Source organism: Lonchura striata, chromosome 2 (genome assembly GCF_046129695.1).
Source record: "Lonchura striata isolate bLonStr1 chromosome 2, bLonStr1.mat, whole genome shotgun sequence".
In the NCBI taxonomy this organism is placed as follows: domain Eukaryota; kingdom Metazoa; phylum Chordata; class Aves; order Passeriformes; family Estrildidae; genus Lonchura; species Lonchura striata.
Window position 1 is genome coordinate 87957644 of NC_134604.1, and position 25283 is coordinate 87982926.

The 25283-nt window shown below is 38.6% G+C and overlaps 1 protein-coding gene across 1 annotated transcript; it reads left to right on the forward strand.

Annotated features, from left to right (window-relative positions):
- Positions 1 to 5152: 5152 nt before the first annotated feature.
- On the forward strand, positions 5153 to 23888 carry IL18RAP (interleukin 18 receptor accessory protein). Its single transcript, XM_031506418.2, has 11 exons — positions 5153 to 5160; positions 11122 to 11253; positions 12296 to 12563; positions 12718 to 12892; positions 14158 to 14332; positions 15983 to 16051; positions 16209 to 16329; positions 18060 to 18214; positions 19083 to 19220; positions 22704 to 22874; positions 23498 to 23888. The coding sequence occupies exons 2-11, from the start codon at positions 11130 to 11132 to the stop codon at positions 23863 to 23865; spliced, it is 1764 nt and encodes a 587-aa protein (XP_031362278.2). The 5' UTR covers positions 5153 to 5160; positions 11122 to 11129; the 3' UTR covers positions 23866 to 23888.
- Positions 23889 to 25283: the final 1395 nt, after the last annotated feature.

The following is a 25283-nucleotide window of genomic DNA, read 5'->3' on the forward strand; positions in this document are numbered from 1 at the left end:
ATGCTCATTTTGACAGGGACAAGAGGGGATTGGGATAGAAAAAACAGTATTTTGTTAATGTATTTTGTTAATTGATACCACATTGGAATCAATTTCCCAGCGAGGTTGTGGAGTCTCCCTCAATGGAGATAATCAAGAACTGACTGGACATAATTCTGTACAACGTGCTCTGGAATGACCCTGCTTGAGCAGGAGGTCAGACCAGATGTTCCACTGTGGTCCCTTCCAAACAGACACGTTCCATGATTCTGTTATATCCTGAGCTGCCTTCAGCCATTGCATGTAGGGGATTTAGGTGAAAATTAGGTCTTTGGTGTGTATATAGACTCCTAATCCTTTGGAATTGTTGTCTTAATATTGTTTTTTAAAACAATGTTAGAAGAGCTATTCAAAACTATGCTAATTCTCCCTTATTATTAGCTGCCTTGCAGAAGATACCAATCTGACAAACTTCTGGATAAAATGGAACCATCTTTCCTCCTAGCATCAGTGGGGAGAAGTCAAGGTAGAATCATTTTGGAAGATCTTTTGTCAGGTTATTAGGAAATCATCAAGGCTCTGCCCACTCTTGTCATTGCCTTGCACGCCGTTACTGCTGATTTTGAGAAGGCATCTCTTTTACAGTGACAATTCACAGAGGTGGAGGAGCTCCATTGCCTTCTCAGTGTGCTTGAAAACACGGAGTGTTTGGTGACACTGACAATGTCTCAAGTTTCATGGGAATGAAACATTGTTTGTCAAATATCCTTTAATCATGCATAGTTTCTGGAAGATGTTTAGGTAAAAGAAAAAGCTAAGTATATATTTCCAAAATGGAGACAACATTGTTGTCAGGTTAACAGGTAGATGGAAGGCAAACATCCGTAGTGACCTGCAGATCAGTTCTAGGAGGTCTCCTTTCTGTCAGACAACTACGGAACTATGCAAATGTTGTTCATAGGCAAAAGCCATTCCCTGGTGTAAGATTTTACTGAAGAAGATTTCTCCTCTGCAGATGCATGCCTTTACATTCCAAATCTCAAATTTTTCACAATTTTCAGTTCTTCTGTACCAATGTTTCCTGTGTTTCCTAGTCACAGATAAGTTTTGACATTCTTTGTCAGTACAGAAATGCCATAAGACATACTAGGCACACAATTTTCTGGCCAAACATCTTACAGAAATATTAGTTACTTTCCTAATAATTAACTGAGGTATTAAACTTTCTCCTTGGGCATGTAGTTTTTAATATACTGTTGTCAATGTATTGCCTAACAAATTAGAGGTCAAATGTGTTTTACTACATATGCTACTGTGGATGGTGCTCATGGTTTGTTAACAGCTCTGGACCAAGCCTACCCTCTATGAGAATCAGCTACTATAAATTGAACTTGAATTTGCCATGGATGCCCCCTCACCTCACCTTGGAGAGACAATGTGCATATACCTGCTACACCTCATAAAGATTGTACCCTAAAGCCTGTGACACCCTACAGAATTTTACTGCCCTGAAATTTTACAGAATAACAGAGGATTATATATAAGGAAGTTGAAAGCCAAATGGCATTAACTCCCAAGTTGTTTGAATGCCAGCAAAGCAGATGCATGTTGAATTACAAAATCTGTGAAAGGGGAAGTATTTTTGCACAGAAGGATATCGTGACACAGTCACTTTATAGATGATCCTCACTGCCCATGATGCAATGGTAAAGGGGGACAAAGGAAATTAAGGATCAGTGGGGGGACAAGGGAAATTAGGAATATACATACTCATACTAATGCCAGATGTTATTCTTATTGCTCTTATATCCTGAATTAGTGACATTAATCAGACCTTGGAAATGCCTGATTTTTGTTTGCCAGTCCATAGAGAAAAGGAACTGCTAATATTACTTTTATAGACTGTAGTTGCAATGATTTGCCTCATCATGTATAAGTGAATTCACATGATGGTTTGAGGTAATGGGTCATTTCAGTAATTTATACTGTGGGTTTTGTTCACTTTTGCACTTAATAAAACTATATTTATCTTCTCCACATCTATGGCTTCTTTTTTTGCTGTAGCTAAACAAGAAATATAATGAATAAATGTTTTTAAGGTTGCTTATAGAATCACTGATATGTATTAGCAAAAGCAGATTTAATATAAAAGTGAAAGGAAGAAAAAGTTCATTGCCAAAGCTCACTCTACAATTTAGTGGATGGCTAAAGCGCAGAGAAAAAAAATCAGACTAAAACCAAAAATCAATCAATCCAAAAGTCAACCCAAAAATTATCCATGAGGAGGCTGGAGGGGGAGTGGGGGGAAGAAAAGAGTTAGGGTAAGGATAAAAAGGAATAAGGAAGACCCTCCCATTTAGGCACAAGGTTCAGAGCCACAGCTAAACTGAGCCAGTCTTGACCAACAGTTTTGGCCTAAAGGTTTAAGAGCACTTAATTGATAGCTTAAGTTAAACAATTTAACAAAGAATTAATATAGCATACATATTTAAGTATTTTAGGAGAGCAACATTCATAGTACATTTACTATAACATATTCACACTTGCTTGCACGCAGACCTAGAGAAGTATTTCTCAGGTATCCCTTGAAAAGTGCCCCTCAAATTCAGTGAAGTGCTCCCATCAGACAATTTTGGATATTCTCAGTGGACAAAGGGCTGAGCCTCGAGCAGTGGGGGTGTCAGCCCAGGTTCTGTTCTTGTCTGGTGATTCTCCAAGTATAACAAAGTTGAGATTCCCAGAATCTGTTGGAGCAGACACTCCCGTGTGTGCAGGGCAAGGTTAGTGTTCACTGGATATCTTAGACCTTAAGGATACATAGTACCCTGTGTAAGGGTACATAGTTGATTTATGCAAAATGATTAATGCAGAATTTTATGTTTCACATTCAGAATTCAGTAGATTGATTCCTCAGGTAATTAAAAATGGTTAGAGATTAACAGTTATGAAGATAGATGTGTGTTTCTGGCCTGGAAGATTACTCTAAAACTGTGGTTTTATATTGAAAAGAACCTTTTCTATCTTGATTTCTCAGAGAAAGTGAAAAAAGTTGTTTTCTTTTTAGAGGCAACTTGGTCTGGCTTGCAGACTTTAAGAATGTTCAAAACATTGCCTTTCCTAATGAGATGCTTGTGATGTACTTGAAAAGCAATCAATATTTTGAAAAAGCAAATGTGATTGCATTTTTGGGAAATTATTTTCTGAAGTGGAATTAGATTGTGTGTCTGGGTGAAGCAGCAGTTACCAAGCTTTCTGCAGTATCCACAGTTTACAGCTTCCTGTAGTTCAGCAATCCAAATTTTCTGAATTTCAGTGAAAGCAGCTGCAAATAGGGCACAATAGTATTTTTTGTTTGTTTGTTTTGTCAGCTAAATATATAAAAAAGTAATCACAGGGTTTTGTCTTTTATTGTCTGATCTCCCATCTGGCCTCTTCTGTTAAGAAGTAGTGTGTAATTCAGCAAGACAGTCCAGTGTAATATACTTTTTTCTTGTAAACTATTAAATACAAAAATAATAGAGTTCAGTACATTGATGCCTTAGGGTATTTCTTAAAGACAATAAAATAGATTTATGGGTTATTGCTGTATTGCTTTCAACCACTACCATAACTAAGCCAATTTCAGTGGTGTGCTGGAGACCTTATTCTACTATAATGTTACAAAACTCTTTTCTGTTCATTGCTGGAAAATTGTAGCTGTTTTAGGGGTTTTGACTAAGGTGAAGGAATGCTCCATAAGAGGTTCCAAAACTCCTTGTAATGATGTACAAACCCAACTTTTTAGAAAAAGTTGGGCAAATTCAGAAGTAACTGTGTCTAGTCTTGAAGAGCAGGCAGTACATACTAGGAATTATCTGAATATCACTAGCAAAAAGATCTCTTGAGGACTTCATAACGACACTTCATTATGAGACCTCCTCTTTCAGGAAACTTGAAAGTAAATATTTAGCTCTCAGCTGTGATAGCAATGTCCCTATTTGTGCATATTGGGTTGATAAGCCATACATTAAGCATATTTATTTATGTAATACATAAGGAAGATACTGGCTTTATGGATCAGCAACAAAAATTAATCTACAAGGAAGGAACTCGTACACTGGAAATGAAAACTTGTGACAATCTCAGGAGTGTCTCCAGCTCCCAGCATGATGAAGGAAAGACAAATAATGAATTGCTTCCAATGAAACAAGACCTTGAGACCTGTGAGGCAGAGCTATTAAGGATCAGCAGGGGAACCATGCAAAGGATCCTGGAAGAGTTTAAGTGCTAGCTTGGTAAAATGGCCAGGGAAAAGAATAGGAGCATTTTTACCAAATGCATACAGGAAAAGAAAAGCACTAGAAAGAAGAGCTGTTCAAGCTAAGGAATGATATGCATACAAGGATGTCTACTTGAATAAATGTATAATGGGCATTAAAGCCATTATAAGAGTAAGGTCTCCTGTGATAGTAAAGGAGAAACTACTACTACTCTGACCTACTTTTAAGCTGAAGTACAGTAAGTTACTAAAAGAAAACGAAAAATTCAGTGGTGGTCATCTCTGTCAGGTTTATGTTTCTTGGCTTGAAGTAAGCAGGCTGAACTACCATGGAAATCAAGAAGGAATTGTCATGGAATTTGAGGTGCTAGACAATCTTTTCTAATTAACTGCTAAGAATTGTGAGAATTTGCTTTGCTATTTCTCTGTTGGCATGTGGCTATTCAGTTATTAGTATATTCAAAGTACCTCTGTGGCTCTAGATATGTTAGTCCCTGATGCCCGAGGCAGAATTCACTGTAATGCAGCAAATTGATGGTAAGTATCACCAACTTCCTTTATTTCACAATCACCCACAAGTTCCAGAAACCACATGTGACGGTATGTTATTTCAAAAGGTACATAAACTAGTACAAAATAGACAAAGGTTCATATTTAGATATTGTTCAGACACCTCCTTCAACAGCAGAATCAGCACCACTGACTCAGTGCAGAAGATAATTGGAGTGGAAAATTTCTTACCTACTAGGTGTTAACCATAGCAGGGCAGAGGAGGAGGTAATGTGTAAATGTGTCAAGCCAGAAAAGTGTCATAATAGTACCAAAATAGTAAAAAAACTAATCCTCTCAGCACTGTAAGTCTACACTGCATACACACCAAGATGGTACATTTTCCCCACTTGAGCAGAAGTGAGATGGACAAGGTAAGATAAAGCCCCCAAACTTGACTTTCCACAGGGGTGGGGATGTAAAATTTTCTGGAGATATAGCATAAAATGTGCTAAATTTTAGCAGAGTGGGAGGGTAAGTGAGTAAAAGGCAAGAGAGGGTGGGGAGAGAGTGGAAGCAGGGAGAATATTCTGGAGTGGTCCTTTACCCTCTTCTTTATGCACTTTGCCTTGCAGTCAAAGAGAAATACGAACCTTGGAAGTGCAAATGTGTAAGGCTGCTTTTTTACTGTCTATATTATTTTTGCAGAAGACAAAAGGGTGAATTGGAGAAGAGGCTTAGCCAAATATTTGGTATTATTATTTACAAAATTCTCATCCAGTGTGGTAACCAGTATGACATACCACTTAGACTTCTGGTAGTGTGGCTTTCAAAACTATATGTGACTGGTGCTCCTATTGTATTTCTAAAATGTATTTCTAATATAATTGTTGGACTGTTATGCTTAATTTTTGATTGTGGTAAGCCTTATTACTTGGAAACTACAACAATTTACACTTAAAATTAATGAAGGATATTTTATGTCTTTAAGATGCATCTCCATGAAAGAACCATTTTTTTTCTGATAATCTGAGTTGGAAAGAAGAAAGGCTTTGAATTCAGCTGTGTTGCACTCTGTAATTCCTTTAAGTGAAGAGGGAACAAAAGACTTTTTTTTTTTTCTATCTGTCAGGACACCTTCAAAAGCTTAATTCTTTATACTGAAATTTCTAGACATAAATGGAAGCCTTTTGTAATTTATAAATCAAACACGTATTTTGCAATAGGGCAAAACATTGACTATAGTTTAGGGGACAATCACCAAGGCTGATCATCAGTGGGCTCAGGTCTGGAATAAGCAGAAAGCTAAAAATGTGGTGGAAGCTGAGAATACAAATCCTTTATCTCCAAATGCTCAGAACCCAACAGAATCAAGCATTAATATTGGTCATTGCATAAAGGAATGTGCATAAACAGAGGCAAAATTGAAATCCCCTGCTTTGAGACAAACAGCATTTTTAACCTTCTTGTGGCAATATGCAGTAAAAAATAAATAACTTCACACAAGAAAAGAAAACCAAGTCCTACTGTTCTTGAAATAAGTCTGTTGCGAACTGATGGACAAATATTTACATATCCTCTATTGGAATAGGGATCATTGGGATCTGAATTGATGGCAAAGTGGTCTCACATGCTTTTATGTAGCTTGGGGCACTCTGCAGTCAGTTTTTTATGGGTTTTACATCCAAGCAGGAAGCCTGAAAGAGGGGCTGGACTGTGTGGGACTATGTATGCTGAAGTGCTCTGCCTTCTTGCAGGTCCAAGAGGGGCAAGTCACAGATGGCTCTAATTCTTCAGGGCTTGTCTTCCCTCTCTGCCAAGGCTGTGTTTGGCTAACTAGTGAGGCTGAGCTAGGAGGACACAGGAGGAAACAGTGTCCCCATGTAGCTCCCACTTACAGTGGGTGTGGAAAGTAGCTGAGGACATTAATGGTAAGGAGAACTCAAGTCTTAATGTGAGTATTATTGTGTATTGAATAATCTTGTAGATCTCAGATAGTACAGATTTTTGTGAACTGTTTAAAAGCAGCATTTGGAAAAAGAAAAAAAAAGGAAACAGTACTCTTCTTAAATGAAGCAAACTAAAAAAATCCAACACAATTTTGCACACAGTGCAAATAGAAGATTTTAGAACCCAAGAAGCTTTGATCTCTTACTAGGAGGTGTTTCCCCTGTTCTTTTTTACAAGAAAGTGACCCATAAATTTCAACATAATGCAACTAAACTATGAAAGGAAGGGATGATGAGTGAGGTAGAGGAAATTCCTGTAAAGGAAACAAACTCAACACAGTGCACAGCTAGAACTAACCACAATTCTTATCATGTTATGTAGGATGTGCAAGAAAGATCTTGAGATAATTTTTTAAAAATTAAATGTCTTAAGTTCAGATTTTAGCTCTCCCTATCCTGTCTGCTTGAAGGTGAGTTCATTTTATTGCCTTTGAATGTGCATTTTAAAATAAATTTGCTTTAACTGCTTGGTCAGACAAACAGTAATGTCTTAGTAAGTAGCTTCATTAAATATCCTTTTCAATTTTGTAGACATGGTAAAGCTTTTTTCATCTGCTGTGTGGCTGTTACTAATCTTAGTCCTAGAATCAGATTATGCTTGCCCTTCCATTGAATGCAAGACACAGGAATTGATAGCTTGATGGTGAAGTGATTTTCATCAGAATAAGAATTGTGTTATGGAAGGATTGTGGTATGCCACTCTTTACTAGACTTCAGAGATATCCTGAAACTTGGCACAGCTCTCAAGAAACTGATTTTGATTTTTTTGCTTATATTTTATGTAAAAAGCTGAAGAAGAAAAAGAAGAGGCTGAAAGGAGACCTCATCACAGTGTACAACTAATCTCTTCTCTGTGGTGACCAGTGACAGGATCTGGGGAAGTGGCCTGAAGTTGTGTCAGGGGAAGTTTTGGGCTGCATCTTAAAAAAAGGTTCTTCATCCAGAGGGTGTCTGGGCACAGAAATGGGCTCCCCAGGGATGTGGTCGCAGCACCAAGCCTGACAGAGTTCCAAAAGGGCTGGGAGTTGGACTCGATGATCCTTATAGGTCCCTTCCAACTCAGCTTATTCTGTGATACTGTGGAAACTCTCTGATATAGAAATTTACTCATTTTTTTCTAACAGTCCTTTAGGAATTGAAACATAGCTAATGTATTACAATTCCTATTTTTCACTTGCATTCTTTTAGCACAAGAAATTATGTGAAGATCACATTAATTTCCTTATATACAATACTTTTCGATTAAGTAGCACCCTAAATCCCTAGACTAAGAACATTATAATATGGTTTTGTACATGGCAGGAGAAGGTGGAGAGACTTTTGATAACAAGTTGCCTGGAGTAGAGTCCTTTCTTTCTCTGGTAGATACTGATAAAGACAAATCAGTCCTTGAGTAAACTGAGTCACCAAACCACCTGCAGTGCAAATGTACCTGAATGATGATTGCTGTCTGCTCCTGCTGTGAATTTCCCTGTTCTTGTCAAGCACACTTGCAAGATGACAATTATTAATTTCACATCCTACTATACTTTTTAAACTATAAAAATGCAATGAGTACAAGATTCTCTAATAAAAATGTTATCAGTTAGCAAAAAAACCAAAACCAAAACCAAAACCAAAAAATCCCCAAAATGACAGCAGTGTATTTTCCCATGCCTAGCTAAAGACAACAGAAAAATTGAAAAGATTGCTAACCAAAGGTGTAACATTCATTAGTCAATCTTCCCTTTAGCACTTCTTTCCCATCTGTGGTGACCTTTTGGAGCTTAAAGAAGGTATCATTAGTATGGCAGCAAATTGCAGAACAAAGAGATTATACATCACTGGCATTATTAAATGCTTTGTGAACAGTCACTTCATGCAGTTTCACTACACATGTCCTGTATGTCCCCAGTTACACACACATGGGAAGTTGGGAAGTAAACACTCCCACTGCTTATCTTGTTCCAGGTCAGATGCTTTTCAAATAGCTTCTGGTGGCTTAACAGAGCCACAGGTGGCTTAAAGAGTCACCAGGAAGGACCAGAGCTGTCACAGGAGAGAGACTGGACCATTTACCTGGGGTCAAGAGAGAGTGGAGTGCAGAGGACAGAGAAATACATAATAGAATCATAGAATAATCTGAGTTGGAAGGGACCTATCAGGATCATTGAGTCCAACTCCTGGCTCTACACAGGACACCCCAAGAATCACACCATGTGCCTGAGACTGTTGTCTGAACATTTCTGGAACTCTGTCAGGCTTGGTGCTGTGACCACTTCCCTGGGGAACCTGTTCCAGTGTCCAACCACCCTCTGAGTAAAGAAAAATTTCCTCATATCCAATCTGAACTGCCCCTGACACAGCTTCATGCTGTCTCCTCAAGTCATGTCACTGGTCACAAGAATGAAGTGCTTGCTCTGCTTTTGACAACAGCAACACCTGCTCACCTGCTCAAGGACTATAGCACTGAACCACCAAAAAGGCCCCTGGATCTTGATTGCTACTGGCACCAGCATGCCTTTGACATGTAGGCTGTTGGATGACATAACTCAAAACACCATTCTTGGTTTTATACAGAATTAACATGGCTAGAGATACAGCCTCAGTGAATACCTTGAGCGAGGTCTTCACAGTTGTCATAAACCCAGATTCGAGAGTCAGGATCTGTTGATCTTTTATCAGTGGATAAAAAAGTTGGATAAACTTATGGAGGGCTTTTTCCCAGTGCTGGTAGCAAACTCAATTCATTGAGACATACATAGAGACTCAGAGTTTCAGGATGATTTAAAAAAAATATGTGGGTTGATGACAGTTGGCAGCCAACCTGTAACAGAGCACCAGGATGGGGTGAGACAAATGAGTTAAAGTACTTCCTGTGGCCTCTGAGCATAAAAAATAGATAATTCCATTCACTTGCAAGGAATAGAGACATTCTGAAGAGAATGGTGACTAAAAGTTCTCCTCTCTACACAAAACAGCTGCCTGGAAAAGTGCAGCGTGGGAGTTCTCATCACCTCTCTCTAGCTCAGTGTGCACTGGATGCTCTGTCGATGCTAACCAGTATGAGTAGTATCTGATTTGCATGAGGTGCCAACAGACAAGGGATTAACCTTTGCCCAACCTCTCTGCTTTTCCTTTGGGCTGACTCAGTGCCTCTCTGGCATTGCAAATGCAGAGTCACTCTATGGCAAAAGGAAAGAAAAAAAATCCCTTGAGGGCTCTGTTGCACAATGCACAGCTGTGCAAATGGAACAACAGCAAAGTACTTTGCTCCTGAACCAGGCAGTGTGCCTTTACTCCTGGAGCAGACACTGCAGATGTGTCAGTCATAGACATTGGGTATGTCCTTACTAAATACCCAGATTAAGCCATGGCTGTTGAATATGCACACTGGGCAGCATGCGGATGAGAAGGCTATGGGATGCAGATCAGACTTCTTAGTGGAAGAGGCAAAACATATCAATATGGTTTGGGGTTTCACCTTGTACAGGGTACTGTCATATGGGAGTCTGGATGCATCTGAGTGCTTTGTGAACCTGCTCCGAATCCCCTGGGTGTTCCCAGTCTCAGTTTACAGAGAGCAGCCTGCAGAGCTGGTCCCTTATGCTGGTGTGGGTGTTACCCTTCTCAGCAGGGCTGCTCAAGCACAGCATTGTAGTACAAAAGTAAGGCCTGATGCTGTACACACAGGCACACCACGGTGGAGGAGAAGGGGCTTTAGGTTGCTCTGCTGGCCCTAGTAGACATCCTAAGTATGCTCATTTTGGCTGGTAACAAAGCCCAGTAGGAGCATGTCTCTTGAGGGAAAGAGAGAACCAAACACATGTGCCCATACAGGACATGCTTTGAGGGCTTTACTTCTGCATGGTTCTCCAGTCACATGGACTCAATGCCATTTGCAGCTGCAGCACATCTTCAGATTTGGTTTAATCCCAAAGGAATATAATCTGAGCCTGTTGACCTTCAAGCTACAACAGCGCTCCATGGATTTTTGGTACCATTTATACCTGTCAGTCTCTTGCTGATAGGCATTATTAGCTGGAGGCTGATGATATTTGATATCTTACCTCTCATCTTAGAGAACATGCTCCTATCAAAGGAAGAAGGATCTGCATTTCCATTCTAGAGGTGGAGTTCTGCATTGTTGTAGTATGACTTGGAAATTCATCTGTAAGCAATTTTATGCAGGTGTATTTAGAGAGACTGTTGCATATTCTTGAGTATTATCCATTCTGTATTTCAGTGAAATAGTATGAACAGGAAAAGTGCTCCAAACCCCATTTTTAAAAAACACAATATGAAGAAAATAATGTTTGCAAAGTTTTACAGAGGTACACAATGAAATACACTATTTTATTTGACTCTTATTTACAAAAAAATCTACCCCATTTTCCTCTTTTGCAGAGAGCAAGATGATTCTTAAAGAAAATGTCTCTGAATATCAGCCAAAATTGATAAAGAAAACAATGCTCACTTTGTGCTGGATATTAACAGTATTTGTCAGTGGGGTAGAAGTTAGAAAGATTAATTTGCCAGGTAAGAATATGCTTCAGTGATATTCAGTGTTTGTGGTGCTTTCTGAAAACTTAGAAAAGGAGATCTTAATTTTTCCTTGCTTTTGCACAATGTCCATGCTTGTATCTGACAAATAGCCTTTCTGCAAGCTTCTGAAGTATACAAGCTACCCTAAATTTGATTCAAAAATCAGTTCCGCAGTGAAAAGGATAAAGGTTAAGGAAAGTCTCTGAGGCCTAAATGAAACAAATTAATTGCATCTGTGATTTAGGTCTCCAGTATCTGGTCTAATGAGGAAAGGACTGAGGACAAGGAGGACAAAAGCAGAAAGAGATTGATTTATCAAATTCTTCCACACACACAATATATCTAGAGGATCTTGATCCAATTTAGTGCGCAGAGATAAAATGAAACTGTAAAGAGTTTCCCAGGTGGGCAGATAGGGAACAGATTTCATGACCTCCCTTCTGCTGGGGTGAAATCCTGCCATACTTTCAAAGATCACAGCAGCCTAACTGGCAGGATGGGCATTAGGATGGCTGACCATATCTTTCAGAATTAAAAAAAAGTGTAATTTTAGAGACAGTTGCTGAAACATAGGAGGGTAAATATTTAAAAGCAGTGAGACAATGATGTTTGTCAATCATACCTTAAATAGGGCATGTGGTGGGCAGGTTCTGCTTCTTCAGGCTTATGTCAGTCCCTTATCCATGAATATGGTGAGATCAAGAACAGCTACATCTGCATTTCTACAGACTTGAGGTTTAGCAGGTTAGCACGCACGCAAAAGTCTGCACATCACAAAAACTCTTCACATTAAGCTTCTGAAAATAGGCCTAAGAAACCTTTGGAACCTTTGAATAAATTTTCAAGAACATTGGCAAATTACATATTTAAGAAAACCTGTTTTTTATTAGTCCATGTGCTGTGCTGATCACATAAAGAAATATTCAACACAAAAAAGATAAAGTTCTATTTTGTTTCTAATTTTTATTTTTAATTTTTTCACCATGACTCTGCATTTTTTCAGATGGTACTGATATCTTACTGTCCTGCTTTTCAGGATGTTCCCATGTTGAACCTCAAATATGGTATCGTGCAATTAATGGCGAGGAGTTTGTTCTGCAATGTGCTTTACCAGATAAAGATGCTACCAACATTTATAACAGCTCACTTCTAAATCAACATAAGGTGAAATGGTTCTGGCATCAGAAAGATAAAGAGACACTGAAGGACATCAAGGAAAGCTCAAACCTGACTTTCCAAGGGGATGCACTTTGGTTTAAACCAATAAGGGACAGTGCTTCTGGAGTGTACATCTGTAGGATATGGTAAGTAACAGAGCAAAAAAGTAATGGAGTAAAGGAGCAAAAGGTTTCTATTTCTATAGGAGAATTATTGAGAATTAATGGTTTGGCTTGTGTATTAAGTGTTTAACTTTTTTTTTTTTTTTTTTTTTTTTTTTTTTTTTTTAACATCACTCAGGGGAAAAATCCCATGTCTCAAAATGGTTTTGGATGTTCAAACAAAGACAGCAGCAAAATGTTCAGGTTATGACACAAATATTCTATATCTGCTTGCTGGCAATGGGAATTCAATAACCTGTCCTGGGACAAAATGTTACAGCCACATCAAAAAGCAGGATGTGAAATGGTACAAGGTAGGAGTCAGTCTATTGAGTACTGGAAACTGCTGAGTGGAGGTGAAGCTTCAGATCTAGTTAATGTCCATGTGCCATAGTACTTGAACTCTTCTTTGGCAGGCAATGGCAAAGAAACTAAATCCAAAAGTAGACTCTTGGACTGATATATATCAAGTATTTAAGGAAGAGTATTGAAGAAATTTGCCACACCCAAAACATTATTATACAAAACAGAAGCCAAGAAATGCTTGGTTTCAGTTAAGGAATTTAAGAAATTGAGAATTAAAATAGGCTTTTTACAAAACTGACATGATTGAAATACAACATTTTAAGTTTTGTTTTGACCTTTCAAATTTTGAAAATATCCAATATACCAAAGAAAACTGGCATTGTTAGACACAAAATTATTTTAAGAATAATGTTTCAAATTCTTCTTTCCAAGAGTCCTATTTTAAATGAAACACTATTCCACTGAACCACTACTGACTTAGTGTTCATAAGGATGGTAATATAGCATCCAAACCTGTATAAAGGAGCAAAAGAAAATGACTAAAATTTTCAATTATGCATTTTCCTGCCTGGTATTATTTACATTATTTTATTCTATCAGGTAGAATTATGATCTAGTCAAAGTTATTCTGCATTTGCTTTAAAATTTTAAATAAGGTTTATCTTTACCTACATCTTGATCTGAAATCCACTGATGTTAAGGAACATCTTCACATTTGCGTTACTGGATATTTTAAGGAACTTGATTTAAGGAAAATTCTTGCTGGTTTTGGTGGAATATGAATATAATAAGCTGAAAAATAGGGGCACTTTAAAAAAATAGAACATTCTCATGCTTCTAAAAGTAGTGGCAGTGTTCTCAACCTCAGACCATCAAAACTCATGGTTTACTTCTCATAAAATAACTTTTAAATTTTTCAAAATTATTTATTTGCAAAAGAAAAAATACCTAGTCCATCAAAAAAGTGGTCCTTTTTGTTTCTCTTTGGTAATAGGAGTTTAATTTAGATTAGTTTTGTGATTCCATATTTTTACATCAACCATTCATTATAAATAATTTTTTAAAAATCAAGGTGTTCCACATATTTTTTAGTATAAATGAAAAATGTCCTCAGGCTTCTAATATATCCCTTTTTGGGCTTCAGTGAAAAAACTTTGGTTTAGCCCTTATTCCATGAAAATCCTGTCCAAATATATTAAAATATATTTTACTAACAGCAACAACAGCAAGAAAAAATCCCAAACCTTTAATTCTTAGACATTCTTTTCATTAGGATGGTCATCAGATAAAATACAGGAAAAGCAGACCAAGCCTAAAACTTAAGCAGAATGAAATCTACTTGAATCCAACCTATGACAAAGATGCTGGGACATATGTATGTGATTATACTCTGTCTGAAAATATTATCAAGTGGACAGTGAGAACAGCAGTAACAGTGGAAGTCACTGGTGAGTAATATAATAACCCAGAATAAAACACCTGAAGTATGTTTTCTTTATTATGTTTATTTCTGTCTTTTGTTCAGGCTCTTGTTCTGAAAAACCCATAAATTGAATTAGCTACAGGATCATTCAAATCCTCTTCCAAGTATTCGGAGGACATCTTGGGACACCAACTAGAACATCCAATAGTAATAGCACTAGGTCCTGTAGGAAAGTATAAATCTAATCTATATCCTGAACTGTATGGATGCAGTACAGCTGTTTCTGTATGAAAACAGCACAGGACTATTCCTTAGCATCCTGGTGGAAGATAGGCCACTCTGTGAAAGGGAGAACAAAATTTAGGGAGCAAAAGATGTGTGTCAAGTGAGGCAACCTGGTTTTATGGTCTAGTGAAGAAACACTCCTTTGAAGCTTCATGGATATTTTATAATGAGGATATTTTCTGAACTAGGTGATCCATCTTTCCGCAGGTATTTTAAGAATTTGGTTCTAAGAGTTCAAGGGAAAAATGTATCCATCCCATCAGGACAGGAAACCATGTCTTACCAACCTGTGAGAATTCTGTGTGGTGGCTTAAAATACTCTTGCTCTTTCACTCTTCCTTCTGGCTTTATTCCCACAATATTCTCCAGGCAGGCTTGGACAAGCTCTGCTTTTATTCTGATCTGACTGTACTTGACACATTGTCCTTCTCAGTTCTTTTCCCTCATTTCTAGAGCAGTCAGAAAAACTTAAAAGGCACCATATGCATCCTATAACCTTGCAGACTGAGGTGAGACCTTCTTGCAGTGGAGGTCTTCCATGACAGGACCTGAGGGAATGGCCTGGAGTTGTGTCAGGAGAGGTTTAGGGCAGATATTAGAAAAATGCCTTTTACCCAGAGGGTGGTTGGGCACTAGAACAGGCTCCCCAGGGAAGTGGTCAACAGCAGCAAGCCTGACAGAATTCAAGGAGTGTTTGAGCAACACTCTCAGGCACAGGGTGTGACTCTTGGGAACGGTTCTGTGCAGGGCTGGATGCTGAACTCAGTCCTGTGGGTCCCTTCCAACTCAGCTCGTTCTGTGACTCTGTGATCTATTTCTCTGCTGTGACCCAGTAAAAAAGAACAAACAAAAACAAACAAAAAAAAACCCAACCAGAATGAAAAGATGTTATGATGCACCATTTCCTGCAGTATGTGACTTTCCTAGAATATCAGAGCTGTGGGTTTTATTCTACTACCCGTGGGTGTCATTATCTGTGCCCTGGGGTGACCTGAGATTTGAAAACAACATGGCTATTTTGGTACAAGTATCTGTGCTTATGAATGGGGTGTGCATGTGCTCTGTGCTTACTGGGCATGAAAAGAGGTTTGGCAGGGGACTGGTATGAGGATTGCACCCTTCAGGGGGTTTTACAAGGAGGGGGGGGGTTCCTAATTTTTTAATCCTAAATAATTTAAAGCACAGACTAGTTGCTGAGCTTCTCAGCTCGTGTAAGAGTAACTCTGTAAACAAGATAGGAGATGTTTGAGTAGCTATGCAAGTTTTGTTGTCCTTCTCTTGGACTTAGGTGTCTAAATTCCACCTAAATCTTGAAAAATTAAATCTTATTTTTTTTTGTTTTCTACACTGCCAATAACTTTATACTTAATTATATTCTTATTAATTGCAGCAAAAAACACTATTCATCCACCAAACCTTTTGTATCCCAATGGTGTTGTGATCCTCGAAGTAGAAGTTGGTAAGTTTCAATTCCTCTTCTAGAAAAAATGAAAATATTTAAATGAGGTATTGATAAATAATGACAGATCTTGATAAAGCAAACCAGCTTTGCTTTCTAGGCTATTTAAGAGAATAATATTCTGCAGGCATGGTTTTTCTGTGTTCATTTTTTCCAGGCAAACCACTTGAATTGGAATGTCGTGTACAGTTTGGGTTTGAAAGGGTTTCTCCAATGAGGGTAACGTGGATAAGAAACATCGAAGAGAATGTAAATGAGAAATTGAATCAGGAAACAACGTGAGAACCTCCTCCTCCATCCCCCCTAATAGTCTGGTTATTACCACCACAAGCAACTTTAAAAGTCCTTCTATAACAACTTTACTGAATACACTTTATTGAAAAACTTTAGAAGGCTCTTTGCTTTCAGCTAGTGATGCATATGTCCACAAGCAAGGGACAGGCATGTGACTTTCACATACAGAAGCACATATTGATGGCCATACAACCAAGAACTCAAACTCTGCATAATCTTAGCTCTTAAAACTTTAGCTCATAGATGGTTTCAACATAAAGGGTTCCTGCTTGCCTGTCCCTGCCTCAGTTGTTTTCAAGTGTTCTTGTTTCCAGGTATTCTTGAGAGCACAGTCTCTGTTGTGCCTTGCTAGCAATTCACACAGTCTGCCTTTGGAAGCTGTCTCTGAGTGGGGAATTAATCACATCATCAAAACAATACTGTGGACATTGAAGGGAGTTTGTGTGACTCAGACACTGGGGTGTTGCAGACCATGTCTGAGGAGGGCTTGCAGCACTGAATTTCAGGACACTGAATTTTGAGACTCCTCCCTGGTGAGAATTAGCCAGACCCTGCAGAGAAGAAACATGTAGGGGAAAGGTTTCCTGTGAGCTGGGGCAACCCCTGTAAGTCATTACACTTCCCTTTCCTTCCTGTTTTCATTCACTTACGCAGTGTTCAACTTGGGCAAGCAACAGCATAGAGGCAAAACAGGCAAATCTGTCTTTCACCACACAGCCCTGAGTAAACTTTATGGGTAAACTTTCTGTACACTGGGGGAAGCAAAGGCTCTGGTGTCACTGCTAAAATCAAGTTCATAATAGGAGTCATATGGGAAAAAAATAAGTTATGATATCACACACTTAGGAGATAGACTGCAAATTTTCCTAACTTCAGAATGTTTAGATTTGGAATATTCTTGTTAACAAGTTTTTAGCTGTTTTCATGGGCAGAGTTTCTGTTTATTTTTAAAAATACAGACAAGTGAAACATCCCCAACAGATTTTGGTTGAATCCTTGCCTATGCTCACTCCTACATATCTTGAGGTAGCAGAGGCAGAGCCATGGTCTACTATCATTTTGCAGGGGCATGATGCGAGATGACTTTTGGGATGACCCAGAGATGCTTATACCTGTGGCTTTCAGCAACTCAGAAACCCTGGGTATTCTGGAGTGATTGCAGATACAGATCTCTTTCCCATATCCTTCACTCAACCCTGAAGGAATTCCTCAGTTACCTCTTCATTTCCTGTACTTCTGTCCCTTATTTCTGTCTTATTCTGTTTGCCTATCATGTCCTTTTTACCCCAGTGCAAGAGGCTGAGCTGCTCAGTCTTTTGACCAGCTAGTTCTCTCTCTTTTTGAAGTTTTATTTCTCTGCATTTCTTCCAGGTGAATATTTTACATCTTAGAAAACCACAAGTAATTTATAGAAGTAAAGGGGACTATATATTGAAAACTAGGCAAGTGGTAAATATTTTGCTGAGTAGCTGAATTAAGGATAAACCTTCCAGTCCTTAGGCTTATCAAAATATTTTCTTATGATGCTAGTTAGTATTTTCTTACCATGTATAAACCAAGAGAAGGTTCCAAACCAGAATACTGCATTACTATTAAAAGTTCAAGATGAATGTTAAGAAGTTGCAAGCTCCTCTGCTTTTGTGTGTAAGACATTAGGAAATTGTGTGAATGAACAGCAAAGGTATCATGCAAATACACATTTTTTTCTCTCTAGTGTCTATCCAAAAGGTTTGAAAGGACACACACTTCTTCATGTTGCAACTTTGAAAGAAGTTACTGAAAAGGACCTCAGAAGCAGCTTCACATGCTTTGCTGAGAATTCAGTAGGGAATGCCACTGCTGTGATCCGGTTGAAAAGAAAGAAGAGAGGTAAAGCTATCAACTGGTGACTATTTACCCCTGAAGACAAATTTTCATTTACTCTACTGCTACTAATTAATTCTCCATTGACACTGGCTTTTAGCCAGCAGCAGAAGTTTCTTGAACATGAGTGGGAAAAGTCTGATTTGTTAGATGTCTTGAAAGCCACAGTATTTTGAGGATTACTCAGAAGAACAGGGCTATCTGGGGACTTACTGCAGGCAGGTGAGCCAAGTGGAAGTTAGAGAGTAACTGAAAAGAAGAAGAGGAGAGTGCAATCTCTGAACATTAATAGGCAATCTACTAAACTGAAGCAGAGAGGCTGCTGAAAGCAACAGAATTCCCTGATTTTCATAGGATAATTCTGTTTATTTTCCCAGTCGTTAGAGTGCATGTTTCTGAGAAGTTACCATAACTGATATGATTGTGGCAGTCTTTCAAGGCCCAAACCAGAATCAGTGTGGAAATTAAAGTGTTAACCATAGTTCAGAGTGGAGGTTCATCACTAGGGTGCAACAGGAAGCTGCCAGAAGGGCACTGTGTGCAGCTGTGTCTGCTCTGATGCAGCTTTTCCATCTCAGGTGATGGCTATTTTCAGCATTGCTGAGCATAGAAACTATTTTCTCTGTGCACTCTGTCATAGATTGGTTTTTCATACCACCAAAGAGATGCCATGATAAAAAGGTCACTGATGGTAGACTGAAACTGTGTTGAGGTTTGTGGCTACATGAGATCTTGACTTCCCTAGATTTTGCCAGAAGGACAAGAAAAAAAGATTCTGTAAGATGGTTTGTCCCCATTTCTGGACGGAATTTTTATCTAAGTGTCAATATTATTTTGGAAACTTGAGTTATGATAGACTCTTTTCTCTCTGCAGTGTTGTTCTTATATGTACTATGCAGTGTCATTTCTACTCTATTTGCATTTGTTTTGTGCACTGTCTTTATTTACCAGCACTGGATTGAAATAGTGCTGATGTATCGAAGTTATCTGGTCCACAACAAAAGTACAGAAGGTAAGAAACCTTGTATAATATTAATTTGTTCTAGTTTTTCTACTGCCTTTTGCCATGTGGGATAATCTGATATGAATTACTCATTTAATGAAGTTATTTAAATGAGCCTGTTCTTTTTGAGCCAGTACAAAGTCTATTAAACCTTGCAAGATGCTCAGTGAATGCAGATGGAAAAAAGGTCAGATAGTGTGAAAGAAATATCTAACACCAACAGAAACACCAGTTAGACTTTTACCTTAATTTACCCATAGAAGATAAGAGTAGGAAGTTGAATTTTGGCAGTCCATGTGCAAGGAATAATTTAGCATCTCCAACATTTTAAAATCTTTCTCTGAAAAAACATTTTAAAGGCATAACAAAGTAAAGGATTCCAGGGTTTATTGTATTTTTCACTTAAAGCCAACAAGTTTCTCAAAGGAATAAACACAAGAGAGAAATAAGATGATAAAGGCCACCAACTGGCAAATGAATGCTTGGGAAATATTCATATTTCCTAAAATCTTTGGAAACCACTTCACATTTGGACCAGAGTGATTAACTTTTGATTCTTCAAGTCTTAATAGTAGCACTGCCCCATCACCTCAGCTAAAACAGGCCCCTGAAGGAATCACTATGACTACATCAAAGAACTTAATGTATGATTTTCTTAAATGTGTTGAAAGAATTCTGATAGTTTGTGCCTGAGAAAATTTTTCTAAAAATCCTTGCATCTTGATGCAGTTTGAGGTAGGGATGTCTGTTTTTATGTTTGTAAATGTATCTCATATGTGAGTGTGAAACAACTATATCTAGATACCTCTAAGTACATGCAGAATTGGAAAATTAACTGCCCTTCTGGAAAGCATTTTTACAAGCACTAAAGCATTTGGCAAAGGCAATTTGGAAAATCACTCAAAATTTCCCCTCTATCTGGTAACAAAGTGATTTAAGAACCTGTGGAAAGTCCCTTTAGAGCACACCCTGCATGTCAGCAGGACAGACACAGACCTGCTTGTGCACTCAAGCTGAAGACACCGTTGGGTTTCACCATGACAGCCCCTGTCCCCTGCCTGTCCCCTGCTTCTCAGGTGCCTTCTGCACACAGCTCCATCTGCAGTACGGGGGTGTGGGGGTGTGCAGACCAATCATGCATACCCAGAGAGTTTTCTGCCCAAGGGAAATGTGTTCTCACCTGCAGGATTATATGTCCTTCTCACTTCATGGATGCATATCAAAGTCACCTGAGGACTGAAAGGACTTGCTCACACAGCAGCAAAGCAGCAGTTATGACTTGATTTTGCTGTTTCTTCCTTTGTATAATTTTTTCTCCTGTGTCCTTCTCAGCACAGAATCAGACAATTGAATAATCCTACAAGACTGGAAGGTACCCTGTGCACCTGCTCAAAGCAGAGCCAACCTAGGTTGTGCAAAACCTTATGGAGAGAGAAACCACAACCCCTCTGGGATTATTTTGCCTCCTTAGCTAATTCAAATATACCTCAAAACTCCTGTCTTCTTCCACATGTATGAAGAAATACTGCAGGAGATTTGATACTAACATTTTTAGAACACGTATGCCATCACTTTGCTTAAATTAGGTATTCTTTATTTCCTACACTTCCAGCACCTTAAGTACACTACCAAAAGTTCCTCAGCTTGTAATTTTCTTGTGCAATTATGTGAAAATACGGCCTAATGGTGCTTATTGTGTATTTATTTTTAGCTTACCACTGTAATAGTAATGTTATAAAGGCATGTGTTAGTGGTTGTGGTCTAATAAGATTGCAGTGACCTCTGCGGGTGAAATGAGGAATACCTGGCTTGTAGTGCAAGTTAGTGTTATTTAAAATCTGTTTTCAAGGGAGCTTCAATTTAAAATATAAATGAAGTTCATCAAAACCAATCTAGTGAACCTTTGGCCCACCTTTAATTTCCACATTAATCCTGTGTGCCTACTGCTGCTGATTCACTCTTGTGGGCCCAAATTGGCTCAGCTTGGCAGAAAAATAACTCAGTAAAAGACAGTGTGTAACCAGCAAAGGGAATCATCTACCCCTGTTATCACAAAAGCTTCGGCACCAGTAGAAGGATGTGATTGAAAGTGTGTCTGGGAGCAGAGGGGAGGAGCAGAGGTGCAATATGTGTTGTCTGATCACATTCTTGGCCTCCAGACCTGCACACCTCTATTTTCTTTTGACGACATACCTTCTGCTATGTGCTGGTTCTGAATTTAAGTGTTGAGCCCAAGCTCAGCCATGTTACTTTTCTGAATTTGCTTTACATACAGGCTTTTCTAGATCCTGTAGGAACTTGGTGACTCTAGCTTGTGTCTGTGGTCCTAATCTCACATCTAGGGATAGAAATCGGGAGGTTAACACCAAGGCACATGGGTCATGACACTCAGCACTTAGGTCTCTGTACTGCTTGTGGGTGCCTCAGCTCCCAGGCAGCCAAGCTGAAGGTGCAGTCAATGTGGTGGAATCCAGAGAGCCTCTCAGCTCACCCTGCAGCAGCACCCTGAAACACATGGGAATTTCTTTCTGGTTCCTATTCATTATATTGTCATATGATACAATTCAGCTAATTGAACATAGGTGTCTGATGGTATTTGGGCTGCCGGACAATGTCCTGCCATTCTAAAATGCTTGAGTCTCCAATACTTCCCCTGTCAAATCTGGCAGTCTTAGGATAACTTAAATATCCTCAAGTAACTGGGAAACTGGACTGGGTCTACTGTGCCTTTTGCTTTCACCAGAAATGATTTTATTTTACATTCCTTCTCCCTCAAGTGTATTCAAAGTTTATTCAGCAGATAAATTTTGCTTTTGCCTTGTAGTTAAGAATGCACCTAACTCAAGACATTGGTGCCAGGGTGATCAAAGCTAAGAAAAATTCTTTACCTATGTTTCATCTGCACTGTACAAACATTATTTTAAGGAGACTTAAAGTTCAATAACTAGTCAGTACTTGGTGTCTGAACTGATATTTTGATCAGACTTAGCCTTTGCTCCTTGACAGAGTCTCTCTGTTTATAAGCATAACAGTGTATGAAAGCAGCATAGTTTTGCAAGCAACTAATATTCAATAACATTTTTCCTTTAAGCTTTATTGTATTTCAAAATAAGATTGGTCACTGACAAGTTTTTTTAATTAGCATTGGGCAAATTAGAGAAAAGATGGGGAATCATTCCCTACCACATAGCTTTTGCCTGGAAAGGACTAAACCTTTAAAATACATTGCACTAAACATCTCTAGCTTGCTTGTTTGCTTTGGTAGCATATGTCTACAAAATTTGCAAGACAGTGAGACAGCAAGGTTGTCTTTGGTGACTGGATAGCTGTAATCCAGGAATACGTCATAATTTTAGGTTTGTGTTGTGCCTACTTAAACAGATATAAATGGAAACAGGGCATTAAGAAAGAAGATGAATGCTTCAGCCAGACTTGATAATGTATATAGTAATTTACTTATTATTTATTTATTTATTTATTTATTTATTTTAGATGGCAAAGAATTTGATGCATTTGTATCATATGCAAAACTAAACTCTTCTGAAAGTGACTCTGCTTTAATTAGTGAGGAAAAATTTGCCCTGGAGCTTCTTCCAGATATGCTAGAAAACAAATATGGATACAAGTTATGTATTCTTGAAAGAGATATTCTTCCAGGAGGAGGTAAGTTCCTTAGGCATGGTAAAAAATCTTCAGTTTTTTATAAAATTGTGTTTCACTTAAAAAAAAACAAACCAAAACCAACTTTTTCCACCAGAGCAACAAATTGTATAATTAGGTAGTTGAATTTATGTTCAAATCTCATAATGTTTTGATCTTTGTGTCTGGTCCCTGTGCCTGATGCATACATACTTTGGAGTGAGGTCGCTGTGAGCTACTAGGCTGAGACAAGGCTTCTTGTGAAAGAATTTCTTTGTAAGCAGACTCCTTTCCCTGGAAAGAAGACTTCAACTATTTCAGTAGTTACTTTCTGAGCAACTTTAGCCAGTGCTACCTCAGTAATTAGAAAACCCTGTGGGAGAGATGAAGGCAAGTCCAAGTGTCCCTTGTTGAAGTGTGCTGAGGTCTCAGCTGTGTCCTTCATGTCCTGAGCAGAAAGTTGCGTTCCTCAGTTGTATAAGAGCAGCCATGGTACCCTCTGATAGCAAACTTATTTCTAGGTGTTGTATGATTAGTCAGCATTCCTATTGTCTTTCCTTATTTCTGGGTTTTATCTATTGATAAAAGAGCTGGTAAGATAAAAACCCCTTTGAAGAATGCAGTAACTCTCACCATTTCCTCTCCAGCATACACAGATGAAGTTGTCACTGCTATTAAACAAAGCAGACGGGTAATAATTATTTTGAGCCCAGCCTATGTCAGTGGACCAAGCATCTTTGAACTGCAGGCAGCGGTGAACTGTGCATTGGAAGATAAAGGGATCAAACTGGTATTAATAAAATTCCAGGATTTCAAAGAGCCAGAGGCTTTGCCTCCAGTAGTGAAGAAAGCACTTCGGATTTTACCAGTCATTACCTGGAAGTCTTCCATTTCTGCTGCTCCACGCAAGAAGTTCTGGAAATACATGCGTTACCACATGCCAGTGAAAACTACTAAGAGGATGGAAAATTTCAGCCTCAAGGGCTTCTCCCAAAGGTTATTCAGACTGGTATAGATATTTCACAGGGAGAGGACATCAGGCTCAGGAGTGGTAACATGATTGTCAAGGACCTTTTCTGTATCATCTGACTGCTGCCAGCTGTCACTACAGCCAGCTGTCACTACAGCCACCAGTAACTCCCTCTGAAACAGTCAGAAGCACTGAAGTGTGACAGTGCCCAGGAAAACTGTGCCACTGCCTGCAACTGTAAATGTGAGCCATCTTTCATAAATTAATATTTTATTACCATTTTTATTATATTTATTACACCATTTTGCTCTGATTTTGAGACATACAATGTTCTTTGCACTGCATTCATTTCTGGAACATTTTAACTCTTGCTTTCTAGAAAAAGATTTTAAAAAGGGAACTCCAGAGGAAGCCTGCAGTTTAATTTTCTGATGCAGTCCAGTGGGACATACCCAAATTCTTCAAATGAGTTACCTCCTCCAATGGGAACACCAAGAAAATACCATGAGAGACTCCTATAGTTGGGTATGCCAAAGGGATTCAGAAAAGAAGGACCACTGTGTAGCTTATCCCAGGCATCTCCATCCTTCCTTCAATGAGGGGAAGAATTCAACCACCCATAAATCAGTTCACACTCAGGGATACCTGCATCTGATCATAGCTGATCCTGTCTGGTGCTGGTCACTCAATGTCCACTGAATCTGTTGGCATTATGGGTGTGTTGCAGTTGTAAATCTAAGCCCTGATTGGCACAGCTGGTAGACTTCCAGGGACTCTAAATCTTTCCCTTGCAGTCCTCTGGCTGCCAACTCTCCAGAGTTCATACCACTTATTCTCAAACCATCTTGCATTCTGTCTGTAGCTGAGTGAAATGCAATGGTCAGTATTGAGCAATCTGAGAGGTATAGCCTCTTCTCTGTTGTTCTGCTTACTTAATTTGGCCTTCAAGTTAACAAATCTTTGTTTTACAATGCTACCTGAATATCTCATCTGCCAGATTTCCTACTGGAAAGCGATTCCAAGAAATACTACTGTTAACTGGATCAGTACACTGGAAAAAAGAACTCTTTTGCAAGCAGGCTGAGCTTTATCTACCTAATGCTATACTGGGTTCCAAGTTTTTGTGGGAGGACTGATGGTGCTGTGAGGCTGACAGAAGATAGTACTTTGTGTAGAAGCAGAACATCAAAGGGCATCACTGGCTGTACTGTGGAGTTTTAACTTTTTTTGTTAGGGTCAGGATTAAATGCATGAGATGATATTTTTTTGTTTGGATTAAGATGTTTATTAATTTTTATTTATATTACAGCCACATAAACTGTGAGTTTTACAGTACTTTAATAAACTAAAAAATGGAGCCTCAAGTGAAAGTATTTCTCACTTTACAAGGTTTTTAAAGGATAAACTGTCTAATTAAGAAATGATACTTAAATTATTTTTAATTTTAACTAAATAATGAACTA

What these genes read in the sequence shown, in the direction of transcription:
- IL18RAP (XM_031506418.2), top strand. Translation starts at nt 11,130, where the DNA reads ATGATTCTTAAAGAAAATGTCTCTGAATATCAGCCAAAATTGATAAAG. An exon ending in GTGTACATCTGTAGGATATG is followed by an intron (nt 12,564 to 12,717) that starts GTAAGTAACAGA and finishes AACATCACTCAG; the next exon opens with GGGAAAAATCCCATGTCTCA. An exon ending in AGGATGTGAAATGGTACAAG is followed by an intron (nt 12,893 to 14,157) that starts GTAGGAGTCAGT and finishes TCTTTTCATTAG; the next exon opens with GATGGTCATCAGATAAAATA.